General features: G+C 35.1%; 1 protein-coding gene across 4 annotated transcripts in view; it reads right to left on the reverse strand.

The window, feature by feature from the left end:
* Positions 1-11,274, reverse strand: part of PDE1A (phosphodiesterase 1A) — a 362,506-nt gene extending 351,232 nt beyond the window's left edge. For all 4 annotated transcript variants that reach the window (XM_057551615.1, XM_007190377.2, XM_057551616.1 and 1 more), the window contains exons 1-2: positions 11,189-11,274; positions 10,804-10,914 (exon numbers count right to left, since the gene is read on the reverse strand). In XM_057551615.1, coding sequence (XP_057407598.1) covers positions 10,804-10,904 — 101 coding nt within the window. In that variant the 5' untranslated portion in view covers positions 10,905-10,914; positions 11,189-11,274. The remainder of the gene's footprint in view (positions 1-10,803; positions 10,915-11,188) is intronic.
* Positions 11,275-11,555: the final 281 nt, after the last annotated feature.

An 11,555-nucleotide genomic window follows, 5' to 3' on the forward strand; every position in this document is an offset into this window, starting at 1 on the left:
TTTTTTGTGTGTAACAAACCATCTTGCAACTCAGTAGCTGAAAACAATAAACATTTACTATTTTGTCATGATTTTGAGGAAGCTGGATAATCCAGGATGACCTCACTCACATGTCTGGTGGCTGATGGTCTGGTTGGTCTAGAGGGGCCTCAGCTGGAATGGTTTATATCTGCTCCACATTCTCATCCTCCAGTAGGCTTAACCAGGCTTCTTTCAGTACTGGTATGGGGGTTCCAAAGAGCCGCAGGAGAGAGTAAACCCCAATACATAAGCCCTTCGCAAGCCTTTGCTTGTGTCACATTTGCTAACATCCCATTGGCCAAAGCAAGTTAGCCAACATTCTGGCCAAGCTCAGAGTCAGTATGGGAGGGATTATACAAGAGTGGATGCAGGAAGTCATGAACAAATTGGACCATATTGTAACAGTAAACAACAGCATAAAAGAATTTCTGGAAAATAGAGGGCTCCTTGGAAAACTTGAGATATTAAAGCAGAGATTTGCTAGGGGATGAAATATCAAGAGGGTCACACATATAAAGACACTTTTTCACATTGGGACCAGTAGGAGGTACTGAAGATTTTGAGAGTTCTTAGAGTTCAAAAGAGCTCCTTAAGCCATCTAGTAACCATTTCCAAATACAGACTAAGAAATGATGAGGAAAATACTGCATGCCTTTAAGGAGTTTATATTCTCTGCTGGCAATAAAGTAGAATAAACTCCATTTGGATGATTTTTCTAAAAATAAACAAAAGGAGAAATGCTCACTTTAAAAAAGAACCTTATCATATGCTTAAAATTTGTTATAACATGAAAAGAAGAGAAAGCACAGCAAGAATAATATACCTTGTTTTAATCATTAAAACTCCTGGCTTTATTCTCATTGGTAAATAAAAATCTTCAGGGACAGACATCCAGACATTTCTACTGTGCAGCGTTATTTTTCTCTGTTGTTTGGCATACTAAAGGCCAAATAAATTAGAATAATTTTGTAAGTGTCCAAACTCTAAAGGGGCAAGAGAGTTTAGGAAAAGTCAAATTCCTTTGCAAATTCTAGCTAGAATCATTGTTTAAATAAATTAATTAAAGGGGTAATGGTAATGCATGCCCTAGAAAAGGAGAGAAATAAAACTAGGGAGTTTCTGACATCTAAAGCATATGCCAAGAGATAACTCCCCTTAGTATTCATCTTTGAGTACGCAGAATTAGGCAAACAGATGGCAGGATTGTGGAAACATCAAAATAAGAGAGCAGTTTTTAACTCCTGAAATGTCAGGTTTTATAGTGAGTCTCGACTGTTAAATAGAATTATCTAAGTCAGTGTTCAAAGGAATAGGTATGGGCCTAGGAATCTGGCTCTCCCCCTACTAATAGGGGAACATTAGTCAAGATATTTAATGTCTTTGGGGCTCAGTTTTCTCATCAGAAAAACAGGATAATTATGCTGAACCATACACATCAAAAGAAAAATATTTTAGAAAGAATAAGGCATAAAAGAATTAAAAAGTGTGATTACTACTATGCAATTATAAGGTGATTTTAAATAGCTTAAGCTAATCAAAAACATGATTGATGCCCAAGTCATTCAGTTTTTTCTTAGCTTGCTCCAAATGCTGTTTATTTTTAACCAAGTCTTAGAAAGTCCAGATTTAAGTGGACCAGAGTCATCATACTGTTGCTTTGCTGATAAGAAGTCTATTGTGATTTTCTTCTAAGTTATCAAGGACCTGATTCATGTACAAAATTCCAAGAATCCTTTGATGCTCCATGATTATGCAGAGTTTAATTCAGGTTGACCTCTGTTTTGCCGCCCTGTAGACACTGTTGCTTAAGAGATTTTACTACTCTTTCATGACTCTTTATAAACTTACTTGAATAGCTACAAATATCAAAATTTTACCTACCAGAAATTATTTGCTTTGAGGATTTTCTGGGCCTATTTAATAAAAATTTGTTTTTAAATATTTTATAAGGTATTAAATAGAATATAATCTCTTTAAACAACCTCAAGAAATTGTAGCTTAAAGGAGGAACCAAAAGAGTCAAAATGTTTCATTTATATGCCTCTAATAACCTGTTATAATTTTTATGTCTTTTCTTAACAATAAATAGTTATTCGTGCCCAATACTTGTTCAGATCAGGTATGTGAAATACTAGGATTCTCATAAGCCCTTAACACTATCATCTGTTTAATGATGCTAATGAACAGTTTCTTTCATATCCAAATGGATTACAGCATAGTCCTTTCAGATGGGAATCAGACTTGCTCAAATATTTACGTTTGATTAACTGACTGAAATATGTTAGAATAAAGGACAAAATCTAATAACATAATGGTGATTTGGTATTTTCTATAATGAATTGACAAAAGGAATGACCATGGCACATGACAATAATTACTTGGAAATCAACTCTCTTATGAACCCGACCTAGACAGGGATAAGAAAAAACCTAACAAATGATTTTCAAGCCCGAGTGACTCAGGAAATTAGATTAGCCCTAGGTCATACATGATTACAGAGACCTAAAATCCATTCTAAGACCACTACAAGACGCTGAACAAAAGCCACTGAATCCATCAAGGCAATTCTTCTATCAGTGAAACTCTCAAGGCCAGCCCACTTCTCTTCCTCAGCTCTCTCTTCCCACATAACACACTCTTGCCTCAGGGAAAGGTAAATCCTTGAGTATAACTGTTCTGGTAAATAGAAACCTGGGGATTTTGGTGAGACCACTTCCACCAAGCTAAAAGAAAGCCTTTTTTTCTCATCTTGACAATCCTGCTCTGTCTACTGATTCTAAGAAAATTACCTGAAAAAAAAAAAAGAATTCTGCTCTGCATGTATTATCAGTAATAATAATGATACTGCTAGCATTGCTTGAATTCTAGACACTGTTCTTAGCAGTTTATAAGCATTAATTCATTTAATATTCCCAACACCTATGAGATTGGTAAGGATATTATTCCCATTTTCAGTTAAGAAACCAAGACATTGAAAAATGAATCAAGTTACCATATAGCTGTTAAACAGTAGAGTTGGAATACACATAAGAATGGACAAGATTATGGGAATATTAATAATTACAATGTTTTAAGAGCTTACTGTGTGCCAGGTACTCAGTTATATTTCTTATATACATTATTTTATTTAATTTTCACTATCTTGACTCTGGCAACATCCAGATTCCCAAATCCTAATGCTTCCTTCTAAGTGGAAGGACCTTCCATTGGAAAAGCCTTCCAGGCCTCTCTTTGCCACTTCTCACATTCTTTCACAGAGGAGGAGAAGCAACATTTGGTTGGTGAATTGTGGAGAAGGAATTAGACTTTGGGATGTAAGCTGTCCTTTTCAAGGGGCGTGGAAGGGATATTCTACTTGTAGAAAGCATACCTCATCTACCAGAGGTTATGAGGTAAATTTAGGAAAAGAGACTTTGTCCCTGTTTGGGGAAGTCTACAGTTTTGGGGAGTAAGTTGAATTCAGAGATGTTTTGGCTTATTTAGCTGCAAACCAAAAACCTTACTCTCCATTACAAATTTAGTCTTTCGATAAAGCTGACATTTTATCTCCATCTACTGGACTCTTATATCTGTCCTTCACTTAATTCTGAATTTGGGCAAAGATTATGTGACATTCCTTAACCTCTCTCTCATCCCAAGATCTAATGAGATAGGTATCAATTTTTGTGTGTCTCAGCTCCTGAGAGAAGTCATCCCTGACTAGCCAAAATACCTTCTCCAAGTGACTCTTGATCACATGACCTAGTACATTTTTTTCAGGTCACTTCTTACTCCATTTTAACTTACTTTTTATAATTTACTTTTTGGTCATTTGTTTCCTCTAGAATGTAAGTTCCTGTGCCTAAAATAGTACCTGACATACTACACAATCAGTAAGTATGATTGAATGAATAACGAATGAAATAATTGGATTTCACAGAAATGCTAATAACTTTTCCACAGTCACTCAGTTAAATGATAGATGGTATTAGAAAATATCTGACTGTTTCTGAGTTCAATTTCTTCATCTCTAAGGTATTTCATCTCAACAATGTCCATTCTAGAAAGCATAACATAATGTTATGCAAGAACTGAGATTTATATTAATATTATATCTGTATACCAATACAGGCTTCTTGAGATGTTTTTCTTCAAATCAGTTTTATGACTAAAAAACTGATTTTTTTAAACTGATTTGCCTTATTAATCCATCAAAAGAGTCACATACACATCCATATGAGAACAGAGACTGAGATTTATCAGCAATTTCCAAGAAAGATAGCATAAACATTCTTTGACATTTGAAATGAATCCACTACATATTTTCAATATCAGAGCTTGGTAAGAAAACTGGGGTTCTGGGCATGTATCCAGTGTTAGATGGAGGACAGTGAGTTATTTAATGGCTAAGGATAATGCGTATCTAACTCCAGTGTGCCATAGAGGGACCTAGGCTGGGCCCCACCTCTAGGCATCATGTCTGTGTCTGTGTGTGTGTATGTGGGTGTGAGTGAGAGTGTATGTGTGTGTTGGGAGAGGATAGGAGTGGTCATGTTGGTTAAATACTCTACTATTCTGTTACAGGAGAAATGTATTAGTTTCTTATTGCTACTGCAACAAATGTACCACAAACTGAGTAGCTTGAAACAACGCAAATGTATTATCTTCAGTTCCATGGGTCAGAAATTTGATGCAAGTTTCACTGAGCTAAAATCAAGGTGTTGGTAGGGATACATTCTTTTTAGAGGCTCTAGAGAGAGATTCTGTTTTCTTTCCTTTTCAAGCTTCTAGAGGTTCCCACATTCCTTGGCTTATAGCCTGTTTCCTCCACCTTTGTTGTTGGCAAAGACAAGTTGAGTCCTTCTCACATCATGGCACTATGACCTCCTTCTGCCTCCTTCTTCCATTTTTAAGAACGCTTGTGATTACATGGGCCCATCTGGATAATCTAGACAAATCTCCATATTTTAAGGTCAGCTGGTTAGCAACCTTAACTCCATCTGCCTCCTTAATTCCCCTTTGACATATAAGGTTACATTTTCACAGGTTCTGGGGATTAGGACATGGACATCTCTTGGGGTCAATTAGTCTGCCTACCATAAGGCTCATGGACTAAGTTTTAAGAAGCACCACTCAAGATCCTTTTCTGGTGATCTTTCTAGGTAATCATTGTGAGAATGTCTTCTTTTGTGTTTTTTTTTTGCATTGGGAGCAAGATGAATAAGAGGTTTAGAACTAGGCTGATCTGTGTTTAAATCCAAGTTCCATCAGACACTGGATGTTTAACTAACTTAGGATACTTACCTCTTGAAATCATTGAAAAGAGTAAATGAGAATACAGATATGTTATATCTGGAAAGTTCTGACAACTAGTAGACTATAAGCAAACATTATTTCCTTCCATCTTCTTTATCCCTATTCCAGCTATGAATCTATCGCCACTCCTCCAACCTGGCTTTAAGCCCTATATTGACAGCCTGACTGATCTTCTAATTTTGTAGTTAGACCCACTATAAGATTCAGAATTTTATTCATTGATGGATTGATTTAACAGTATTTACTGCATTATGTCCAATATGCCAGTTATTATGCTACGGGCTGGAGATCCACAAGCAATCATAGTGAACATAGCTCTTTTTCTCAGTAGCTTGTGGGGAAGGTAGATTTTGTTATGAAAAGGGAAGCCCAGGTTACTTAATGAGCCAAATATAGGAAACTAATCTAGTATGGAAGGTCAGGAAGGATTTCTTTTGCAAGTGAAATTTAAGAAGAGATCTTTGAGCATTTCTTAATAGGCTCTCAATTAAAATTTTGAGTAGGACAATTCTTCCTGATAAGAGAATGTCCTAAGCTCTGGAGGACAGTTATCATGCCTGGACCTTGCTGCCCACTGAATACAGAAACACTCTCAGGCACTGAAACAACCAGAAACATCCCCACACATCTCTAAAAGCCTCATGGGAAGCAAGAGCAACTCTGACTGAGAGAGGAGAAAGGAGTGGTTCCCTCTGGAAGAGAGAAAAAGATGAGCAAAGGCAGATGGGAAGTAAGCAGCATTTCTTCTGTGCAACGCTGGGTTTGGGTGGGAGGGGGCCACAGAGGAAGAGGCATGAGGGCAGGCTCCAAAAGTTGAACAGGTATGGTGAGACCTGGGAAGGATGCTGAACTTTGTGGGGTTTTTCTTGAATTTTATTTATTTTTTTATACAGCAGGTTCTTATTAGTTATCTATTTTATACATATGGATGCTGAACTTTGAAGGGAGGGCACTAGAAGCCTTTAAAGGTTTGAAGCAGGAGAGTAAAAGGATCAGGTTTATTTGCTTCTAATCTATAATGTTGCTCCATCCTAAAGTATAATTCTAGTTTGGTAATATGGTGTTAATAACACCTGTCATTTTACCTTCTGCCAATTTTTATTCTAAATATGTATTTCTGCTACATCTTCCTGGTGATAAAGTTTTGGGCTACTTCATCAGAGAACCGTACAACACACTGCCCTCTAAAATAACAGCTAATTGAAATTAGTTATAGGGTTATTATACAGTTTCTGCTTTCTCCTTTACTTTCTGCTCCTCTACATTTTATTCTTCTACTACTGAGATCATGTGTATCACCAATCAAAGAGAAAAAAATGAGAAAAGAAGTTTAAGTCTTTCCATTGTTGCATTCACAATTCGCGATCTTAAAATCTGTATATTTGTATGGATTAGGACAGATAAAGAGGTGTGTGTCTCTACATATAAAATCAATTATCATATATTAAGTTAGGTTCTAACAGCGAAATTCTCACAGTCTTACATCTATAAAAACTGAAGGTATTGGCAGTAAGTACTATGGAGTGGTGAGTCTCACTTTTTTGTCAATAGTTTATGGCTTTGAGCAGTTCAAACTTTCCTCTTTTCTGTTGAAAAACTGAGTAGGATAACACTCTGATTTAGTTTTACTCTAACACTTTGTGGTTTTCACTGAAATTTTAACTTGATCACAGTTTTCTGGAAATGCTGTAACCTCTTAGATCAAATTCTTAGAACAGTAGCACTGATGGGAAAGAGAAGTACCAATGTTTTAAAACATATTTGATTTTTTAAAAAATCCACAGTGGAAGAGCCCTTTTTACACTTAAAGACCAAAAACCAGTATCATGACACAAAAAAAGATTCTTTTTAAATTGAAAAAAACTACTATGTATAAATGAAAACAAATATAAAATCTTCAAATCAACTTTCTTCATGGAAATCAATAAACTTAACAATCTTTGCAAAGACCAGTGTTAGAAAAATGTTCTCAGTATGTAGGAAGTAGTACAGGTCCCAGAGTCACAGGAAACTTCTGAACCAGAAATTTCAACAGGTTTCAAGATAGCAAAAGAAACAGGAACTGTTTTCCGAATCCTAAACGGTTGGTAACTTATGGACAAGTATATGATTCTTTTAAAATGTAGTTTATGAAGGACATGATGCCATAGTCATTTGCTAACATTTCTACCATCAGAGATGGTGAGTCATTGTGTAGAATCTGAATTGTCATACTGAGTGACAAATTAGTGGTCGAAGATGGATTGAAGAAAGCTAAAGAAAAGAGTCGTAACTATAAAATTAATAGAACAAAGCATACAAGTCTACATCAGAAATGGGAAGAGAAAACTGTTTTACCTTTGTTCCCACAAATGAATAAGAGATTTCTTAGCACATTACTGAATATGCTGTCTCGATTAAATATTATATGAAGGAGATTTAAAAGGAGTTCAATGAAAGAAATCAACAAAATGATAGAGAAGAATTGATATTTTAATTAGTTTACCAACATTTTCACATGTGCTACAAAATATAAAAATTACTTCTATGGACTGAAAAAAAAGTGTTCTAAAATATGTTATATGAAAGTGCCTAGGGCTTCCCTGGTGGCGCAGTGGTTGGGAGTCTGCCTGCCAATGCGGGGGACACGGGTTCGAGCCCTGGTCTGGGAGGATCCCACGTGCCGCAGAGCGGCTGGGCCCGTGAGCCACAATTGCTGAGCCTGCGCGTCTGGAGAGGCCGCGATCATGAGAGGCCCCGCGCGCCGCGATGAAGAGTGGCCCCCGCTTGCCACAACTGGAGAAAGCCCTCGCACAGAAACGAGGACCCAACACAGCCATAAATAAATAAAATAGTGTTTAAATAAATAAAAATAAAAAAAATTTTTTTAAAAATGCTAATTAATATGCTTTAAAAAAAAAAAAAGAAAAAAAAAGAAAGTGCCTATAAAATATTTTCTGTAAATATCTACCTGTAGTGGTTCATGTTTTCCATTTTTAAGGTATACTGGAATAAATCTTACTTTACTTTAACCTTTGTCTCTTTTATTTAACCTCAAAAATGTACTTATTTCTATATCCTGTTGAAATAAATAAATGCATTTGTAAAGTTTGCAGTTAAAGATCAAAAAATCACTTTCTAAACAAGTATCTAAAGGCCTTCATTGAGTCTTTTTTGCCAAACTAAGAAAATTATTGGGAAATTATTTGATAGCTTTCATGAGTAACATGATTTTAATTGCCATTACTTAAAAGTGGAATTCTAGCACTAGACATTTTGATAAGCTAAAATTCTGTTTGAGTCAATATAACATTTTAAATAGGCAAGACAATCTCAGCAATGGAATAGGGAGTCCCTCATATCATTGCTTTGAATTTAGACTACACAAAAGACCATAATTAAACAATTTGGTTGTCATTAGTCATGCAGATTTTAGATTTAGAGCTTCTTGTTTTGACAATTCTGAACCTAGAATACTGGAAATGTCTTCAAGTACAAGTTAAAATAGTAGTATGAAAATGAAAATTCTTTCTTGCCTTAATGCAAAAGCATTCAGTCATTTCCATCAGTTTAACAATAATTATTTTAAAAAACCTAGTTATCAGTAATTTGGTCATTCAGTGTCTCTACATGGTCATTCAGTGGTGCTATATAGACACAACTCAAAATTTATATAGGTACATATATAATTATATCCTACATCCATGTTGAATATCGTCATGAAGCTCTACTGCTGAATGACTCTATCACCCTCTCCTGAAAAAATATGACAGTTGATCTTTGAGATCAACTGATAGTGTGAAAGTTGGATAACTGCCGTGAAATGTTAGGTAAACACAAATTCACTTTTCAAATTTTTTAAAGACATATGCATACACTCACTACCATACATCTTCATACATTCAAATAACTGCAGAAAAATAGAACAAAGACAAACTGAACAAAACAAACAAACCAAAACCATCCTGTCCTGCTAAAGGGAAGAAAATCTAAAATAGGTTGTAATATGAAATATAATTTTTCCAGTACAGATGTTCATCCACTCATTAGGTTAGGATACAAATCAGCTGATGACTGCCAATGTTTAATTTTCATCTATGCTGATTAATTTTGTAAGCTGTTATTTGCTTTTATAGGATTATTTGTTTCCCTAGAGAACCAAAAAACTGTGATTTCTAAATCTTCAATGAATCTTGTAAACATATTTCTCTAATTCATTCAAATGATGTAAAGATGGCTTCCTTTTTAAAAGTTATTCTCTGGTAAACGTTGTTTTCATTATTAGTGTGCTCTTAAACCAGTGCACTGTAATGCCATGTATTACTTTAAGTGTAAGAAAATATACAGAGAACATTAATTATATAAACATCATTGAATACATTCAAATGGAAGAAAGTGAAGGAATTTTTACATAACAAAGTTTGATATCATTTTTCTTTTAAAAAAATCATAGATTTTGATAAACAGCAACATTAAATTTACTCAAATGTTGCATTTTATACAACAACATGTGTACACAACATTAGAAATACAAATCCTAGAAAACCTGTATTTCTCATGGTATAGGATTCCTTTAGCTATTACTATAGAAAAGCAAACATATTTTCATTTGAAGTCTGCAAATATACTAAGCAATTGCAATGGCCTGTAAATATTCATATTTCATATTTTTAAAAAATTAAATCTGATTTTAAAATTATGACATAATTAAAATAAAGCATGTAAACATAGTGTGCTGGAACACTAAACAGGAATTAGTTACATACACAGAAAAAAACCTAGATGCTGTTTAAACAGCAAGGCAAACAGTACTGCAGTTAAAGTTTGACTCAGGTACTTACATTTCATGCTTGACATAAGCACACTTCTTGACCCATCTTACTAAAGTCTAGTTTACACCATGAGCTATTCTGTACTCTCAGAAGTGAATTGGTTAATTTAAGCCAAAACTCTCAAGCAAGTTTGGTATGCTGCTAGTAATTTTACCACATAAACATTTTTTTCTTAAAAAAAATTTTATTAAGACATAATGAATAAGCACAATGGAGTATAGTTATTTATTGTCATATTAATCCTGTCTTTTTTATTCAAAATCTAATCACAAAGAAATAAGTATTAGTAGTAATCTGTCTTTTCACCTGAGAGAAATTTTATTTCTGCAAGTACCCAGACAAGCAGCTTTTCTAATTACTTTTCTGCATATCTAAACCACATATCTAAGTAACACATACAGAATGTCTAAAAGAAGCCATGTAGTCGAATAGTGAAGTGAATTCTCAGGGAGTTACCTTACTTTACATAAAACATACCTGTGCAAAAAAACTATACATCCTTCAAGCAAGTTGTTAGCTAAGACATACACTTTTTTTTTTTTTAAAGAAAATCTTTCTAAAGGAAACACTAATCCACAAAGTCAGAAAGTACCAACAATTCATCATGTTAATAGTCAAAATTTTTTTTGGTCAGAGAGGTGGATAAAAACACAGACCAAGCAAAGGGCTTACTCACATTCCTTTCAGGCGTTGCCACATTTTTTCAGTCTGTTCTCCTATGAGATACTTAAAAGTGGTGTTTTCCAATTCTTCAGTTTCTGTAGCAGTAGACCCCATGATGATACTCCTAGGGCAATATAGTTAGTCAGTTTCAGCAGCTAGAACAAGCATTCCTCAGTCCATTACAAATCTTAAAACAGTTATACAGTAGCATCTCTTATCTATCAAAACATTGCAGATTTACAGAGCGGACGGCAGCTTCTGCCAGAATTGCTATTGACTTTGACAGGCATATCCACTGCTCACCACATCACCTCCCTTCAAGCAGACGGCAGTATAAACAGATCCTCTGACCTCACAGAAACAATCGACACATGTGAGCCTTCTACTGTACTACTGACCGACTGAGCGCTCCAGCTCTCCCCCAAAGCAGCTCATTTGTTACTGTTCTGTGCCCTGAAGCACATCAGAATTCCTACAGTTTCTGAGATCTATTATGCACAAGAGAAACGTGAATGACTTTAGCACACCAGAAGAAGCTGAATTCCTCTCTACCAATGGAAGGAGGGCAGGATGTAATAAGAAAACAGATGGTAGGAACCAGTACCAGCAGCACCGCCCTGAGAAAAAAGTGGCTGTTTTAAATGCCAAGGTTTTTGTCTCCTAATTGATCTGGAACCAAGAGTTAAAAATATACCAGGCTCTAACAATAAATTCAACAAATACTAATGACAACAATGAGAAAATAACATAAGAGCCATACAGAAG

Source organism: Balaenoptera acutorostrata, chromosome 8, assembly GCF_949987535.1.
Source record: "Balaenoptera acutorostrata chromosome 8, mBalAcu1.1, whole genome shotgun sequence".
Lineage (NCBI taxonomy): Eukaryota > Metazoa > Chordata > Mammalia > Artiodactyla > Balaenopteridae > Balaenoptera > Balaenoptera acutorostrata.